This window comes from Prinia subflava, chromosome 2 (genome assembly GCF_021018805.1).
Source record: "Prinia subflava isolate CZ2003 ecotype Zambia chromosome 2, Cam_Psub_1.2, whole genome shotgun sequence".
Lineage (NCBI taxonomy): Eukaryota > Metazoa > Chordata > Aves > Passeriformes > Cisticolidae > Prinia > Prinia subflava.
Window position 1 is genome coordinate 18,711,094 of NC_086248.1, and position 19,692 is coordinate 18,730,785.

Below are 19,692 nucleotides of genomic sequence, written 5' to 3' on the forward strand. Positions count from 1 at the left end.
AAAGCCTATTAAAATACTTTGATTTGTAATAATGTGTAATTTTAGAAGTAAACAAATATACTGTACAATTTAGAAGTACATGTGATTTTTCTATATAAGTTTATCTAAATATCTGACTGTCAAGTTGGCATACAAAACAAATATAAAATAAAAAGTAAAAGCAGAAGAGAAAAAGATGATACAAAGTCATGTATAAAAACAAGTGTGCTTTAAATAAGTAAACTTTGGGCTTTCCTGCAGGATGGAGTACAGGTGACTGAGAGTGGGAAATTTCACGTGAGCCCAGAGGGATTTCTCACCATTCGCGATGTTGGCACAGCCGACGAAGGTCGCTACGAATGTGTTGCCCGCAACACCATCGGATACTCCTCTGTCAGCATGGTGCTGAGTGTAAATGGTAAGATACATGACTCAGTAGGACTGAGATTATCAGGTTTATCCTAATTGTCTAACTTGTAAGATGAAAAAAGTTGTCATGATACTAAATTAGTTATTTTATTCATATTTCTATTTTTCTCCCGTGATTCTTTCTTCTTTTTCCCGTATTTTAGTAAGATGTTAATGTCATAATAAAAATATCTCTAGTTGTTAAGCTTCCAAACCAACTATGCTTTGGGCTCAAATTAATCTTTCAGCTTTCTTCTTAAGATATTATTAGCTTTTAGAATTTGCTAGTCAAATACCCAGCCTAATTTTTAGAAATAACTTGACAAAAGTCTTCTGGCATCTTCCAAGGGACACTTACAGCATTTTGTTGATAATGAGGCTGCAACTATTACAAAGCAGTTCAGGAAAGTCATACAGACCTTAAGAAGCTAAAAGAGAAAACAGAAAGAAAAGGAGAAAATTTGATCTTGTTCTAATTATTTGAAAGTAATAATGGCAAATAATAGTTATCAATTATTACTATATAATAATTGAATGGCAATAAAGCAGCAAAAGAGGCTAAGGAATTAACTTTGCTACATTTGACCGTAGTGCTTTTTTTTAACTCACTGACTAAAACTGCTGATTTTTCAGTTTAATTTAGATGGAAAATAAAAGAAGACAGTATGATTTCTGTCTCTCAGTAGGGAATATATGACAATATTTTTGTATCTTCAAAAAATTAGTATAGTGATTTCTTTGGTATTTTGAAGATCGATGTGATATATTGGATATCGTTTCCCAGTGTTATTTGGGATGTTCTGTATTTTGTTTGCTAAATTGATAAAGACGTATCGGGGATTTTTCTAATGTATTGTTTGCCATGGTATTAATCACATGGTGTCAATAAAATTATGATGTCACCTGTCTTAAGGTGCTTTTAGTAGACTTTTAATCTACACTTTCTTCTATGAAAAATATTTCTTTCATCTGTAAAGATTATTAAGGAAAGAAAAATTGTAGGGCTAGGAATCATTCAGTAATAAGTTTCCATCTGCATGTATGAAATCTGCAAAGGAAGGAAAGACTATGAAAATCAGTTTATCTGGCTACTCTGGAGATGCATAATAAAAAACAATTTTTGTTTGGGTAAGATTAGCTAGTTCTCAAGTCACTAAGAGTGCTGAAAAATGAATCCATGAGCCGAAATAAAACCCTAGTGGAAATGAGTTTAATTCCCTTAGCACAGGTGTAAATTGATCATTCTCATTGCTGAAATCAGCAAATTACAAAACTACTTATTTGCTGATTTGCAGTAAATAATTGTAATGAGGGTAATTTCTTCTAAGCTGTAGCATAAATAAACCAAAAATTAGTGAAACTATACTTAATTAATCTGCATTCCATTTGAAACTGTAATGAAATTTCTCCTTTAAACTAGTAGGATATGAGGTGCTGTTTCACCATGGCCGCTTAAAAGTTGGTGCTGTCAGAGGAACAAGGAAGAGACAAGTGGACAGATTATAACTATTGGTTAATTGATGTGTAGATAATATTTATAATGGCATAGTCAGAAATGCCTAAAAACTTTCATGTCATCATTTCTTTTAAACAGGGCAATATTTTATGAATGTTTATAAACCAAAACACTTTCCTAAGATTGGGACCAAATAAAGGGAAGTGTATAGGAGCTGGGAACAGGTTGTGCTGGCTGTGTTGGGTAATATTTTAAAGATGCCTTTGTTTAGCCATTTTCCTCTGTCCTTTTCCATTGTTTTGTAAAAGTCATTCCCCCTCTCTGCCCAAAGTAAAAAAGAAAAAAGTGTTTTGAGAGACTCTTACAAAGAGCTTTAACTTCTAACATTTATCAGTCTGAAAAAAAAAGCCTGCTAGCAATAAATAACCTAAACAAAAATCAAGTACAGAATACTTAACATCTGACTAAGGTTTATTATTCAGCCCACGTATACCATTAATCAGAAAGATAGCCCTGCAAGTAAACACTAAATTTACATCTAATGCAGACAGCACTGAGGAAGGTAACCAGACACTGGATTTCTACAGACTGCAGTTTTGCACTATTCAGGTCATTCAAGGCACACAAACACTCTGAAACAACTAAAATTTAAAATTTAAACCTATAAACAACATTTCTTCCTAAAATAAGTAGCTTATCTGATAGTGTTTCTGTATGGTTGCTATTGAAAATGAAGCTGTCAAGCAAGGACAATTGGTAATTAGGACTCATCAGACACTATTGCCCTCAGGCAGTGTGGAAAGGGTCAGCTGATTTTGGATGCTGGGAATATACTTCCAAAAGCCTGAGACTGGCCTCAGGCACAGAAAGGGGCTTCATCTGCAGCTATAGAGTTCCAGAGACTGTTTTATTTGATGGTATAGATGGTTAAGTTTGATTAAGTGGGTCTAGACTATGAAACTCATGTAGACACAATTTAAGCTGCCACTTAGGAAGGAATAATTAAAAGTTGCCTAGAGGAAAAAAACAAAAAAAAAGAAGTAATGAAAAGCTTGTAAACAACAGTTTTTATGTCAGATGATTTTGTACATGTGCTGATTCTATTCCAGTATATTTGTTTTGGACTTTTTCCCTACTTTACCCTTCCTCCTGTGTGACTTCTCCAATCTAAACATGCTCTGGAAATTGTTAGCTGTTACCCCTGGATCTGGTAGTTTAGACTGAGAGAAAGGTTATTAGTCCTACATTGTTTGTACAAACATCCAGCTGCAACTAAGCACTGTATAAAAAGGCCTAGGCATTATGGAGTTTCCTGTGCTGTGCACAATTGTTAAAGTGTTTAAGCAAGTGAGTTTTAACCTACTATTAAAAGATAATTTTGAAGTGGGAAACAAAGTAGTGATCTAAATTAAAAATATATTTACTGCCCTTTAAAAAGAATCTGTGTTGCTTATTATACTAAGATCAGGAGAAGAACAATGTTAATTTATGTTCATTCAGTTGTGTAAATTATGTTCATTATGTACCACTCACAGCACATTCCTGTAAGCCCTTTAAGTTCTTACATTGAATTCAATATTTATTCAAGAACTAGCTGAACTCAAAGGGGAAATCTGCATTGAGTTTAGCAGGTATAGGTCAGGCTCTTGATATCAATACCCGAAACCTGATAATACACCAGAAAAAACCCTTAACAACAGCAACAGTAATAATAATAAATAATTCATTTTTTATTTGATCATCCGCTTTCGAAATTTTAAGTCTAATTAAAGGACAGCTAAACACTGTATGCATTTATCTTAACTTTATCTTGGTTTTGAGTTATAAGCTTGATGACTTTTAATCTTACGTCAACTTCTCTTTTAAATTAATTTTGTTCTCTACTTTAGTATGCCTTGATAGAATTCCAAAATGGTTAAGTATTTTATATTTGGATGAACTAACATTTAAAGAACAAATGTTCTTTAACATTTAAAGAACAAAGTTTACTTTGTAGAATTTAAATGATGTCGTGTCTAGACTCTGTTTTATGGAAGTATCTTTTTGTGTGTGGCCATTTTTGCAATAACATGTGAATTCCTTTTTCTCTAGTTCCCAATGTCAGCCGAAATGGAGATCCTTTTGTACAAACGTCAATTGTGGAAGCAATTGCAACTGTTGACAGAGCAATAAATTCAACACGTACACATCTGTTTGACAGGTATCTCCTTTTTGGTCTTTTTTGTATTGAGAAGTCAAAATTAATTTTGTATATACTAGAAATAATTGGAGATTTGTTAAATAAGAAACCATTTTATTACTTAAAAGACATTGTTAGTGTCTGGTTGGTTCTTAGAATAGCAACAGTTTAACATGTAAGGATTCCTATTATTTATACACTTGTGCTGAGATCTCTGTTCACTGCAGCAGTTCTTCTGCTGAGATAATGTGTGTTAAAATGCTACTAAATATTTAATTACTACTAAATATTTAAATTTTTATTATTTTATTGAATTTTTTTCTTCTTGGTTTGCCTTCCATTTTGAGATGAGTAACCAAGGTATGTATTAATCACATTGAACATTTACATGATTTATATAGTATTGTTGTTTTGTAACTCCTGTATACACTTACTATTTTTTTCCAAATTATCTGTCAGTCGTCCTCGTTCTCCAAATGATTTGCTAGCCTTATTTCGGTATCCAAGGGACCCATACACTGTTGAGCAAGCAAGAGCTGGGGAAATATTTGAAAGGACCTTACAGCTTATTCAAGATCATGTACAAGATGGTCTAATGGTTGACCTGAATGGAACAAGTCAGTATTCTTTCCTTATTTTTCTGTTTTGATGTGCCGTTGCCTTTTTAAGTCATTATACTTCAGGAGACATTAATTTTCTGAGGTTTGGTCCCAACTGCAGAACCATTACATTGAAATCAGTGAAGTATTTGATTTTGCAAAACTTTACCAAATTCTGTCCTTGGTTTGCACATTGTTCACTATATAACTCTGAGCTTTCCAAGTGGCGTGTATTTTTTTTACATTGACATATTAGGAAAAAAAGTTCAGATTCTGATTCTTCTGCTGGTCAAACTTAGTATAATGGAAGTGCATAATGTATCCTATTTGATAATTCTCTGTATGTTAACTTATTAGGACCATTGTCTCATAGCAGAATAGACTTTTTTCTGTTGTGTGTTAAAAATAAGCAGTGTTTTGTTTCTGTTTCTTTAAGAAAAACCTTTTAATATCAGTATGCCTTGGCAAGGAGAAACAATGACACAAGAAGGATTTGTATACCTTACAAACCAAGGCTTCTGCATGTACCACAATAGTATTCAAAGAATCATTTGCCACTTTATAAATGAGTGTCAAACTAAGCTAATTGCTTTGTTTAACACTGACCTGATGTAATGACAAATACAGTTCTTGTTGCTTTTTATAATTAGCAAAAAAAAGTGTGAGGTTTAATTTCTGCCTTTTAGGTATTGTATTGCAGTCAAACTCATGAAGTCCAACTGGAGTGCATATAGCTAATGTGTGTAGATGTATGTGTGGATAGGCTTGAAACATAGGATTGAAGAATTTGGAAATAATTATACAGTTTTAGGAGAGCTTTTGAGACTTGAGACATAGCCAAAAACTACACTGACAATCCAAAGGAAATACCTTTAATCATTATATTCTTTTTGATGTTTATAATTGAGTATTTATTGTAACTTCTGAAAACTTTAACACTGACCATGAACTAGCAAGTATTTATAAGACCAGAGACAGCAAGCTTTGTAGTGTACTGTCACATTTGCTAGCAAAATAATTTGCTTGTTACTCATTATTAGAGCTGCGTAGATAATTTGTGATGAATTGTTTACCACAAAAACTTACTCAAAATTCTTTGAAGCCTGATGTTTTATAAGAGCTACCCCATTTGGTTTGATTCTTTGATTGGATGCATATGCAAGAATATTGAATATATAAAAATAAATGTTATATATAAATATATAACATTAGCAATATATAAAATGTGATGTGTGAGAACTGGTTGACTAGGATTCATAATAGTGAAACACCTAACGTTTACCAAAAACTGGCATTAAAGCCTATGAATACTGGTTAATAAACACAAAATCAGGCAACTTTCTGTGATACTGGAAATTCTGTTTGTGAACAGATCTGGCTTTTATGGAAACTTGAATAGTAAAATAAATCTGTTTTCATTTAAATTGTCCAATCCTCTTGATTTTTATTAGTAATTTTTGTCCTTATTTATTTTTATTGAGAAATGCAGAGCCAAACGAAAGGTGTTGTTTAGTACTTTTGCATTGGGAACAGCTGAGAAACGTGACAGTTTCCCAGTCAAAGACTTTTTTTTTGCTGGAAAACCTTTGAATATCCCAAGGAAAGACTATGGAGCCAAATTCTCCTCTGCAGTGCCAGACTGTATAACAGGGTGAATGGCCACTAATGGAAGTTCAGATTAGATGTTAGGAAACAGTTTCTCACCAGAAGATCAGTGCAGTGCTGGAACAGCTGATCCAGAAAGGTGGAGCAGTCTCAGACTTTGCAAGTTTTCAGGCCTGCTAGACCAGGTATACATCTATCTAGTGCTGGAAACAGCTCTACTTCAAGCAGGAACTTGGTCTGGAGGTACCTTATAATCAATATTTCTATGACTCTATGAAACATATTCCTTGCTTTAGAAAAAGAAAAGGAAATAGACGAATTGAGCTAGCCAGCTTCTAAGTACTGGAAATGCCCAGCCATTTAGAGAGCAGAGGCAAAGTTAGTGCCTACAATGTGAGAGGTAATTAAGGATTAGCAATTGGCATCAGAAAGCCAAAATCGAATCCATCACGAGATATTACATCCCATTTGAACTTCTAAAAAGAGAACCTGAGCCTTTTATTTTAAATTAGTACTGAAGGTCATTCCACCCAAAAGATTCACAGGTGAGTTTTGCTCACAATTTGATTTCAGAAGTGAGGGTGGCAATCAGGATAACCATAAGTGTTTATTTAAATGAATAATGATCATAAGCAAAGAACTCCATAATGAATGACGATCATTTAAACAGAAGTGTATATAAGGAAGATAAGTTTTCTGGACATAGTTCTAGAATTAAACTGCCCTGGTAGCCAGGATATTTTAATATGCTACCAATTATATCCTCAAAGTGTTTTGCTGCATTACCCAGTGACACAGTTTTTGCTCTGTAGTTTGTTTTTCTTTTTTCCTAGTATGGAATATTCCATAAAATAATTTCTGTATGTCTACATGAGCATGTTAGCTTTGCCTAATGCAAGCACTAATTCCCTGATATCTTTGCTTTGACTTGTAAACCATGTGGAGTACTCGTAGCCTGAGGCTGAGAAAACAACTTCCCTGGCTGAGCACAGGTCCTGTCCCAGCTGGGCAACTGTGAGCAACCCAGTCCCTTTCAAGCCAAAGACAAAGCTGGGCTTTAGGTAATTTGTTTGCAATTGCCCTGCATTGAGGAAGTTTGGCAGAGAGCCAGTTCTGCCTAGCACACTTTTATGTGTTGACTTTAGATGAAGACCGTTGTCTTTGCAGGCACACTGGGACTGAGCTCAGGACTAGAAGTAACATTTCCCAACTGTGTGCAATTAACCGATACCAAACTCTTGCACAACTGCATTCAGTTCATATTTTTGAATGTTTGCCATCGTGCTGGGAACCCCTCAAGCCTGTGGGAGCACAGTACCACTCTACACTCACTCATTTCCTCTTTTCTTTTAGCCTTTACTCAGCTTGTTTGGTTTTATTCCTGACTGCAAGCTTTCCAGATCAAGATCCATGGTGGTGTGTGATGGTTTCTAGTTAGCTAAACGTACACCTACGCTGCCAAATACTCCACCTCCTGGACTTTTCCCTGGATCTTGGAACTTCGTTCATCCACAGTATATCCATTAGACACTCATGGTGTGCCTTTTGCTTTGGATCAGCAGCTCCTTTTTGAAGTTGTCCCCACTTACTGTGCTTTGGTGTGATTTGTGATATGGTCTTGGACAATGTGAATTCTTTTCAACTTAAATGAAAAATCAGGTCCAGGCCCACATTCAGTACAGGAGGACAAAGTAAGGGAAACCTGCTCCTGGATACAGTAGTCATGTCTTACTCAGCAGCAAAAATTTCACTTTACTGTGACACTTCTGATGGTCTACAAGAGCTGATAATGTACATGTAGCCAGAATTTTTCCCCCTGAAGTTAAATCCAAATGTCACTAAGTCAAAATCGCTTTTACAATGATTCCTAATAGGCAGCAAGGACAAGGCACAGGGTGACTCTTCTGCAAGTTGCAGTCACCTAACACAGTACTGGGAGGCCTTATGGTCTTCAGTCCTTCCACACACCATCTTACCACAACAGAGATCGTGCAGCACATAATCTTAGAGGTTTTAAAAACATAATTCTAATGAATTACAGTATACATTTTGTATGTATTATTTTTCTATGAACTGCAAAAAAAAGTACAGGAAAATGATAAGTATGTTTTAGTCCCAGAGGTGAATGGTGTGGATAGCAGAGAAAACCTGTGCCAAATGCTGCACAAACACTACTTTTCTATAGAAACTCATCCAGGGAAATGTGAATATGAGTTACTCCACAATGTTTTTCCTAGAGATCAATCTGCATTTGGCTCTATTGCTGGTGGTTATTTGATTTTTTCATTGATTTTTTGTTTCTTAAAATTTGCAACTTTCACTGTAATAAAGCAAAACAAAATAGTAATGTTCAGTGAATGATCAAATCTCAAAAGCTAAAGTCTTTAAGTCCATTTAATTGTTACTGACATTTAAAAACCTTTTTACTAACATGATGAAAAATTTCTATTTCTCTCAATAGGAGACTTTTATTTCTGAAAATATCTCTGCTCTCCCAAGTGACCAAATAAGTAATGAGCTCCTTTTGTGATCATTTTGTAAAAGTTGCACTTCAATTGGAATTTAAGAAGGTTTCCTCTTGACCTAGTGGTGGTCAAGTTGTTCAAATGACCTAATGCTCAAATATACATATATGATTATTGCTGTCCTTATCTAAAAATAAGGATGTTTAATGGCAGGAAATGTAAAATAAAATAGAAAATAAAATAGCATTTCAATACATTTGTGATCTGTGGGGAGCCATGAATCTATGAATTCTCTGATTGTATTCTTTGTCTGTTTTCTCTTTCAGGTTATCACTATAATGACCTTGTATCCCCGCAGTACTTGAATCTGATAGCCAATCTCTCAGGCTGCACAGCCCATCGCCGAGTGAACAATTGCTCAGATATGTGCTTCCACCAGAAGTACAGGACACACGATGGGACATGCAACAACCTTCAGCATCCCATGTGGGGTGCTTCCCTGACAGCTTTTGAACGTCTGTTGAAGTCAGTCTATGAGAATGGATTTAATTTGCCTCGAGGAATAGAACCCAGAAGGCTCTCCAATGGCTACCCGCTCCCAATGCCTCGCTTGGTTTCAACCACTCTCATCGGGACGGAAACCGTAACTCCTGACGACCAGTACACCCACATGCTCATGCAGTGGGGTCAGTTTCTCGACCATGACCTTGACCTCACCGTAGCTGCACTAAGTGAGGCCAGGTTTTCAGATGGTCAGCATTGCAGTTCTGTTTGTACTAATGATCCTCCATGCTTTTCAATCATGATTCCACCAAATGATCCCAGAGTTAGAAACGGTGCCCGCTGCATGTTTTTCGTACGCTCCAGCCCAGTTTGTGGAAGCGGCATGACATCTCTCTTGATGAATTCTGTGTACCCACGAGAACAGATCAACCAGCTGACTTCATACATTGATGCGTCCAACGTGTACGGCAGTTCAGACCATGAAGCACTAGAAATCAGAGACTTGGCGAGTCAAAGGGGTCTTCTGAGGCAGGGCATTGTACAGAGATCTGGCAAGCCCCTTCTTCCATTTGCCACTGGCCCACCAACAGAATGTATGAGAGATGAAAATGAGAGCCCAATACCCTGCTTTTTAGCTGGTGATCAGCGCTCTAACGAACAGTTGGGTCTTACCAGCATCCACACATTGTGGTTTAGAGAACACAACAGAATTGCCACAGAGCTACTGAAACTCAATCCACACTGGGACGGTGACACAATATATCATGAAACACGCAAAATTGTTGGTGCAGAAATGCAACACATAACATTTAGCCACTGGCTCCCTAAGATCTTTGGAGAGGTAGGCATGAAGATGCTTGGCGAATATAAGGGTTATGATCCCAGTGTTAATTCTGGCATAACTAATGAGTTTGCAACTGCCGCTTTTAGGTTTGGTCACACACTCATTAATCCTTTTCTGTATCGACTGGATGAAAACTTTGAACCTATTCCACAAGGCCATCTACCTCTTCATAAGGCATTCTTCTCTCCATTTCGGATTGTAAATGAAGGAGGCATTGATCCACTTCTAAGGGGACTTTTTGGTGTTGCTGGTAAGATGCGTGTCCCGTCACAATTACTCAATACAGAATTAACTGAAAGACTCTTCTCCATGGCACGTACTGTGGCTTTAGATCTGGCAGCTATGAATATTCAGAGAGGCAGAGATCATGGAATCCCTCCCTACCATGATTTTAGAGTTTACTGTAATCTTTCTTCAGCTCAGACTTTTGAAGATCTGAAAAATGAAATTAAGAATCCTGAAATCAGGGAGAAACTTAGCAGGTGAGCCTGAGGTGAAGAAAAAGTCAATTATCTAAATGTGCATGCAAAACACATAGCTAAATGTCTTATCTACAAAAAGACACTTGCTAAGAAAGACTTAAAGGGATATTTTAAGAAACTTCCATCAGTACCAGAAAATAGATGTTGACAATTTCCATGTGCAGATAATTTCTCTACTTCTACATCTCTATGAACAGTAAGAATATATACAGTATTTATACAGTAATATATACTGTATGTGTTCATAAAATTATTAATTTGAAATGCCTAGTTTTGTAAATGCTGTTAAATATGAGTGCTATTTCAGTGTAAGGTCATATTAAATGCCAACTTCATGCAAGTATTTAGATGTTTAATTCCATTAATTCTGTACAGTGAAACAAATGTCAATATCGTCCACAGTACTGTCATGTGGACATCGTTCCCTACCAGTTCTTCTTTAGAGATTCAGTGTTTGAAATTACGTCTACATCTACCTGCCACCCCTAGCTTATTTGCTCAAAATTAAAGACAGAGAATCAGTCTCAGCTATAGTAAAAGAAAAAGTATATTCAAAGGCACAGGAAAGAGAAGCTATAAAAAAATAAACTATTCTAAGAAATCACAAGAAAGCTGCTAGGAGAAAAATGCAGGCTGGACATGCACATCCACATGGTGTATACAACCTTCATTGTAGGATTTATTGTATATACACCCACAGCTTGTTCACAAAAGATGTAGTGCTATCACTACATTTTTTCCTGTGAGTTAGTTGTATCTCCTGCTCTTAGTTTCACCATGTACTGATTATTTTGTAAACATAAAATATTTGTTATTCAGTATTTGTGTTTTTCAATTTATAGGTTGTATGGCTCCCCACTGAACATAGACCTATTTCCTGCTCTAATGGTGGAAGACTTAGTTCCAGGAACTCGACTGGGGCCAACTTTGATGTGTCTGTTAAGCACACAGTTCAGGCGTATTCGGGATGGAGACAGGTACATTGAAATACCATGGAAAGCAAAGTTAATTTTAACTTAAGGATGCTTAATAGCAGTTGCAATGTCATGTTTCCAAAACCAACTAAATTTTATGTTCATTTGATGAAGAAGACACATTTAAAACATTGTTAACATGATTCTTTATTAATTCTGTTACTTTTCGTGGTGAATGTCATCCTGACCCCCCAAAACACAACAGTCAATACATGCTGACATGCCTTTTGCCAAATATTTAAGTCTCCTTCCTTTTTGAAAAGTGCATGATGCTTCTCTTATTGTTATTTAGTTATTTTATTGGCAAAGGGATCGTGGTTGTTACTTAAGCATACTTAAGCATATTACTCTGTATATATAACCCCTATGCATACTACAATACAGTGTGTGCACCAAAAAAGTGTTAAAACTCAAAGGTTAATCCAAAGAGCACAATTTGATAATTGTTTTTAAATTACTTTAAATTGCTCTAAAATTACTTTAAATTAGAATTATATGAAATAAAAATACTTTAAATATATGCACATTGTAAGCAATTTCTCATTTTCAGTTTTTAGAATACTTGAAATAAGAGAATAGTCATTTCTCTTGTCACAGAGCAGCCAGATCTCCTTTGCACACTTTCAGCACACTTGCTCAGCATCTGAAAATGATTGTTTCCTTCATTTTAACATAATTTATGACCTAGAATCCTGTTCTTTTCATGGCATGAGAGTAGACAGATTTAGGCTGATTGAGTCCTAATGAAAGGAAAACAGAGGAAGAATTTGAAAATTAGATTTGATTCTCTTTATAAAATATTATTTTCTTGAATTAAGCTATTAAATTGCTACTTAAGATAATATAAAGGCTTTTTATTTTTATAATCAATAATCCAAACCTTTTTCTATCTGCTCTAAAAGAACTCTCAAAATTTTTTACAAAAAATATGTTTAAAAATAAAGCTGTGAAACATAGAAATCTCATGCCTGGAGGCAGAGAGAGTAAAATGAGAAGAAATATATGCAGTATGAGCTCCAGGTTACTGGTGACAAACACCTATTTGTGTCACAACAGCATATCTATACTGCTTTTTGTTTATATCTTTGCATTTTTTCAGCAAAAGCATATTTTCCTGTTTTGTTTTCTGATACATTTGGAAACTATAGAAAAATATTTAGGAAATGGGATTCTGCTGTCCAAGGAGTACAAGTATTTGGAAGCAACATGCCAGCAAATAGTAAAATATTAAACAGAATGAAAGCAACACTGACTTCTTTGAAAAGCCTTTTCAATGGGCAGAGGATCAAAGCTGGTAACACCATGCAAAGCAGATGTGTCTGTGCATGAAAAAGGAGTGATATTTGAAGGGAGCCTAACTTTATGTCAAGGTGGAAATTTGAGAATCTGACTGTAGTACTTGGAAATTCATTGGCCACTGTCCAATACTTTATGAAAATTATACACTAAATAGGTAAACAGGTAAAATGAAATTTCTTGACCATTATTCTAAGTTTACTACCGGTTTTGATTTTTCATAAAGTTTAAAAAGCCTCTCTTTTTAATTAAAATAGGTGGGAGGAAAAATATCCATATTGATTCAGCTTTGAGAGACAGAAACAATATCACAGTGAGCAGTTCCTATGTGTTAGAATGGTGTAAAATGTTTTCAAATTCTGGACAGTAACTTAGGAAAATTTCTTTTCCATATGAAGCTTTCTTTTAATAGTAATGTATTATTTATATTTGCTATTGATAACAGGCTTTTAGCCCTTTATGTATGAAAAATGAATTATTTGAAGCCATTATGTTTCCTTTTAGAATGTAATGAGTTAACTGAGCATATATGACAAAGTCCCCGAATCAGTATAGTCATGAAAATAGTTTAACAGAAAAAAATAGTTAGTAAATTAAATCATCTCACTTATCTTGATAGTAAACTAGAAATAGATTAACCATTCTTCTAATCTCAGCAATTCCATCAAAATATTTTCACCACCATAAGAAAGTTGCCTACAGAAAGAAATTATGGTAATTTAATTTTCTTACTTCAAAGTACCCTTAACTTGGTAGTCTGGTGCCATTTTAGATGTCCAGAGATACCCAAGACATTGAAATGAGACTAGAAGAGAAATCAAAGAATTTCTTGAAGATTTCATCCCTTTCAGAGTGTCAGCATGACACCAGCTAGTGCTGAAGTGACCCCAGGAACTTAAACTTTTGCATTTGGATCAGTCCCTTGATACAATGTTGAGAACAGGATTTATGAGATAATTCATTTCATGCCAAAGTATTGAAATATCTTTGAAAAACTGCCTCTTGTTTTTTTCACTAGCAGACTTGTCTTTTCTGTGAGATTACAGGTTATGGTATGAAAACCCAGGTGTGTTCACGCCTGCTCAGCTCACTCAGATCAAGCAGACATCTCTTGCCAGAGTTTTGTGTGACAATGGTGACAACATAACCAGGGTACAACATGATGTCTTTAAGGTGGCTGAATTCCCACATGGATATAGTAGCTGTGAAGATATTCCTAAAGTGGACCTCAGGATGTGGCAAGATTGCTGTGAAGGTCTGTATAGAGGTGGATTTGGGGCAATGAGGCGTGTGTACTTGCTAAGTGTCTATTTCATTTTATGAAGATATTTTACTATTTTGGGGGTTTTTAAAAAATATTATAAATTCTAATCTGAAGCATAGTCTCTGTTAAGTGGCAAATCATTACATAATTTATATTAAATAAACACCATATAAAAATAGCATAGATTTGAGCATTGCAAAGCATAGATAATTGTTTACTTGTTTTCTTTCTTTTGTGGATAAATATTCTTGTTCATTGCCATCTCCTTCAAAAGTTAGGATAATTGTTTACTTGTTTTCTTTCTTTTGTGGATAAATATTCTTGTTCATTGCCATCTCCTTCAAAAGTTAGGAGCGTGGGGTAATTTGTTTTTTCTGAAAAATCAGCTCTTTTTCTCTCAAAATAGGATTTATTTAGCTACATGGAGCACAGGACACTGCTTGGTGGCCTGTATGTTGGCTTCTGTCTCACAGATTTTCTGCATGGCCTCTCTTCAGCCATCGTCCCATCAGAATTCACTGCAGCTGTAACACAGTTAGAATCCGTTCCCAGGAGAATCTTCTGGATCATGCAGAATGATTTTCAGTAGCATCAACAACAAAATGCTTCAGAGGACAATGACCTCTCTTTCTTGAGATCTCCTTGACAATGTTGTTATCATTTTCTTTGGACAAAAATCAAATTACATGACCAGACTATAAAAGTACATTCAGGAATTTTGGAAACTTTGCTCTTGAATTCTGACTATTGAGAATTTGCTGTCAATTTCCTAGTATGAAAAGCCTTGCTCTTATTTGAGAGGATACGGGTATTATTGGTTGATATTATTAGAATCTTATAATTTCCTAATATATTTCAATACTAATACCTTGTAGATTTGCTGATGAAAGGTGTCCACATCTGTGTTCATCAACTTTTCTACTGCTGATTCTCTTGAGTTTACTGCTGCTGAGTAGGCTATTCAATATTCTATTGAAAGACATGCACGAATAAAGAGCTGGTGGATTGCATTTTTGAGAGAAGTCACAGACTTCCACTAGTGTCTTGTTTATTTAACTCTTTAGTAAGATATAATTGTCCACAATGACAAAGTTCTTTTATGCTGTGGCTCAGAATTTAAGGCAGAAGGTAAAAGTTTCACTGATGGAGGATGTCTCTTCAGTCTGTTACAGTAAATACTGAGGAAGGATTTATAGTGGTGGGACTGAACCATGAGAACAAACTCAGATATCATTAACAATTAAAAAGATAGATAGAGATTTACTATTCAAAGTTACTGCGTAACTTAAGCTTTTAAACTGATTATTGTATTGTCTTATCCAGTAAACAACTCTTATTAAAAAAAATCACGCTCTAAGAAAATTCTTCCTTGAAAGACACTGTTCAAAATGTCAGTTATCAGTGTGAGATTAACAGAAAAAATACTTTAAATTTCAATAAGATCTTGTACAGTATTCCCCATATACAATATCTTTGAGGCCTTACTCTAATTTTTACAGCTTTTTTTTTTTTCTTGGCAGGTTAGTCGCGTTTTTTTCAATGTTTACCAGGTTTGCCATTCCCAAATTAATGACAATAGCTTCTAAAAAGCTAGACATGATTGACACATTGCAATTTTAATACAAAGTCTTACAGAATCTATTCAAAAATTCCCTGACATATGCCAGAAACATTGGGAGAAAATCAATTATCACTCTTTAAATGCTTTACCATAAATAAAGCACATTCTTCCAGTTCAGGGTAAGTTCACTTTGCCATGGTTCATGAAGCTTGACAGAGAGTTTCGCAAATACATTTTTTATATTGATCCGAGTAAAGTGTTTCTGAGAAATTACGTGTTGATTCTCTAAATGTTATCACTGAGCCCCTTAGAACAGATGTTGTCTTTGGAAAATCTTTAGAGTATTCTTGTGTTCAACAACCCAGTTTGCATTTTCATTCAAGAAAGTTGTTATCAGAGAGTAACCCTGGATGCAATACAGTTAGACAACTGTCAAGCAAAAGAAAGGGTAAAGTTACTTTTGTTTCTTTGTTTTGTAAAAAATTGCCTGTATGTATCCCCTTTTTCTGAACTCCTGAAGCCTTGAAAGGGTTAATGAATAGAAAGTGAAGTATGCATGGCTTGAACTGTGTTCTTGCATGGATGAATGACTATGGGAATCTAGTTTAAGTAACTGATGTAAAAAATTTCTTTCCTTCTGTGGCTGCCACTCCTCTAAGGAGGTGCATACACTCAGGAACAACATTTACTTTGAGCTGACTATATTAAGGGGGTTTGTTTATGTGAATTTATTATTGTTTATAATTTAGTATTATTTAAAAGGAAAAAAATTAAACCCATCTCCACATTTAAAATGCTTCTAATGATTTTATAATTAAAATTATCCTAAATTTAAATTTTGAATATGGAATATTGCTCATTGCACTTTATGTATGTTTCATAAGTAGCCCATGTGTTGAGCTGCTTCAGCCTGGTTAAAAACACATCTAGTTTTGTTGTCCTTCCTGTTTTGTTAAAAGTCAAAATACTTTTCCATGTCAAGAACAGAAAAAATTCTTAGTTACAAAAATCTGCCTTGTAGATTTTTTGAGTAAAGCTAGAATTTACTTCTTACAAAGCAAAGCGTTATTTCTCCTTATAATAATAATAAAAAAAGATTAGTTTTAAATTGGCAAATCATACGACAGAATTACTAGTTTATGATGGCAAAAAGTAGGAGTTCCACTAAAGTGCACAAGTTTTCTTCTGTTTTCCTTCACTTTCTACCTTTCTTTGTCTTGTCAGACGTGATGAGTAATTGCTGGATTTGCTGCAGCTCTTTATTTGTGCAAAGAGCACTCGAGCTTCAGGTTTTCCAAACAAGAAACTTCTGGTGCTTTATTTCAGGCTCTCTAGTGCAAAAAGTGTACTTTGAATTTGTTTTTTTAAAGTAATCCCTGTATGCTTTCATGATTACTGAAATGTGAGTATTTAAAAGTTTCACACTTTTTAGTTTTCTTTTCTTTTAGGGCCTTTTTTGTAAGTTGAAATTTAAAATTTCTTTAACCTTTTGTTTTATGTCAAAACCCATGAGGTTTTCACAAGGACCAAGGAGGACAATGGACAATGACCCTGGAGGAAGTGGTTCAGATAAGATGCTTTCTAAATCAGTTTTCACTTATAAGTCATCCTTATAAATGTAAACTGATTTAGAAAGATTTTTCTTAACTATTTCTCAGTTAGTGAACAGCATATCTCCTCTGTCAGATATTGTTCTTTCAGTTTGTTTGTTTAATTCAGGAATATAGCCTTATACGAATTATGATCAAACATCTTTAAATCCCACTGAATTTCATTATAAGAGTTAAGACATGTTCTTAATCTGAATTCTTTTATACATGGTCATTCAGTAGATTAAACCTATATTTATGAACTCCTGTGAACTGTACTATGAACTGTAAGACCAGAGGAACAATTATGCTCTCTTTTGCTTCTCTACTGACAACATTAATCTCTTACTATGTACTTCTCATGATGTCCTTTAATCTTCAGTGAGAATACTAAACAGCACTGGGCTAAGCACTAAATTCTGTGGAATAAGTGGAAATAACAACTTTTAAATGTTAGCAGAAATCTCTCTGTGAGACTGGAAGTTCTTTTTTGACAAAGGATATTGTTCACCAAGAACTCCTCAAAATACCAAAATGATGTGATTTATGCCTGAAAAGATTTTGTCTTTACACAGAACTTGTATGCTTTGGTTAGGTCATATAGTTTTGCTTTCTACGTTCAAATTACCTTTTTACATTTAAATGTACAAGTAGCTGCTTTGTGAAAACATCTGCTCAAAAAAAATCTTTTTATATCAGATATTTTCAGTATTTCTCCATCCTCTTACTGGTCCCACTGGCATGTCTACAAGTTCTTAATACAAATGCTTACAATGACAGCAACCTAATTAGCTACAATAAATCTTGGAGAATCAAACTAGTATCAAAAATATAAATGTGCTTTGCTTCACATTTCCTCAATCTTTCAAGTTGTTTTGTTTTAATCTACCATTAGATTATTCTCCATGGCCTAGATTATGAGTAGTGATTCATAGAGAGTTAAGACTGGTCAATAATTCTCTGTCAGGTTTTTTTATTATCCAGTTTACAAAATAGTTGCATTTTTAAAACCTTGTGGGAAACAGGATTTTCTAAAGATGTGGGCATGGCTTCCATATACAAATGGAAATGCCAATTTCTTTATGGAAAGGGTTGTTATACATTGCAACAGGCTGCCCAGGGAAGTAGTGGGGGAGTCATCACCCCTGAAAATGTTCAAGAAATGACTGGATATGGCATTCAGTGCCCATGGGCTAGCTGACAGGGTGGTGTTTGGTCAAAGATTGGATCTCAGAGGGTCAAAGATTGATATCAGGGGTCTTTTCCAACATAAATGATAAGTGATTTTGTGTGATTCTGTAAATGGATCAGCTCGACACTTGCAATGTAACAGTAGCTAACTTCTAGAAGAAAAAACTGTCCATAGAGAAAAAGAATTCTTAGGTTGCTTTTAAATATTCATTTTTTCTGCAGAAAATCAATTGGAATGGGTACAGCTAATTTGGGGACATTTTAGTTAAGCTGGGGAAAGAACCCCCAACAGGATTTCAGGCTTATTTTTCTTATTTACAGCTACTGCTAAGGTATCCTTCATTAGAGTTAAAAGTTAAAAGAAAATATTTAAAAAGAGAAGAAATCTATTGATTTATGCTTTCTAAAAGCTGAAGCATTTTGTCCTGCATGTCTCAGCAGTGACATTCCTCCCAGTTGTAACTGTAACAGAAACCAAGAACAAGAGCTGTGAATTTGGCAAATTGACATATTTGAGTTTTAAGAAACACAGAAAGTCAGACCTGTGTACTTAAAGCTGTCACTGAACATATGGTTCTCATATTTACCAGTCTAAGGTGATAAAACCTTCCCAAGATTTCAGACCCTTGTTTCTAAGAAACAACCTAGGAATAGAAAAAAACAATGGGCCATTGTGTTACTGGGAAAAAAAAAAAAAAAAAATCTGTATTATGCAAGATGGCCATAGCAGTTGCTAAGCAAAGGAAGATAGCAGAAACCTTCCAAGAGAAACTAAAGATTTTGTTGTACTCAGGAAAACTTTACACAACACATTGCTTTAAGAAAAAAAATTCATTTGACCAAAATTAGTTCTTTCTTTAGGAACTCTTCAGTATGATCCTTTTTCTCACCATACTAAATATAGAAGTGTCTAAGGGTGTTCAAAAATGCCTTCAAGCCGAGCTTCTTCCAGACACATTGGTCTGTTCCCATCTGAAAGAGTTTACTTTCTGAGTGGACAGCAAGAAGGTTGTGTGGGAAACAGTGGAACACACAGGAAGAATGAACAATATGTTGGCAGCAAATACCATGTAGTTCTTTGGTGGGTGCTGTTATCATAGCAGGAAAGTAATGCATTCGTTAAAGAATGGGACAAACCACAGGAAAGAACAGCGAAGGGGAATTGTGGATAACTTGTGTTCAAGAACTATCTGTAGATACTGGTTTTGATTAGAATTTTTTTTTTTGATCAGTCATATTTTTCTTTTTTTGTGTCTAAAATGATATTAAGCCATTAACAAAAACTTAAGTTTTTCC

General features: G+C 34.8%; 1 protein-coding gene across 3 annotated transcripts in view; it reads left to right on the top strand.

Moving 5' to 3' along the window:
- PXDN (peroxidasin) overlaps window positions 1–19,692 on the top strand; it is an 85,900-nt gene that overhangs the window by 57,684 nt on the left and 8,524 nt on the right. For 2 of the 3 annotated variants that reach the window (XM_063389279.1, XM_063389282.1), the window contains 6 exons: window positions 241–397; window positions 3,935–4,043; window positions 4,482–4,639; window positions 9,018–10,521; window positions 11,364–11,498; window positions 13,838–14,046. In XM_063389279.1, coding sequence (XP_063245349.1) covers window positions 241–397; window positions 3,935–4,043; window positions 4,482–4,639; window positions 9,018–10,521; window positions 11,364–11,498; window positions 13,838–14,046 — 2,272 coding nt within the window. Of the gene's footprint in view, window positions 1–240; window positions 398–3,934; window positions 4,044–4,481; window positions 4,640–9,017; window positions 10,522–11,363; window positions 11,499–13,837; window positions 14,047–14,461; window positions 15,520–19,692 lie in introns of those variants that run through there. The other variant, XM_063389284.1, reaches the window with a different exon arrangement.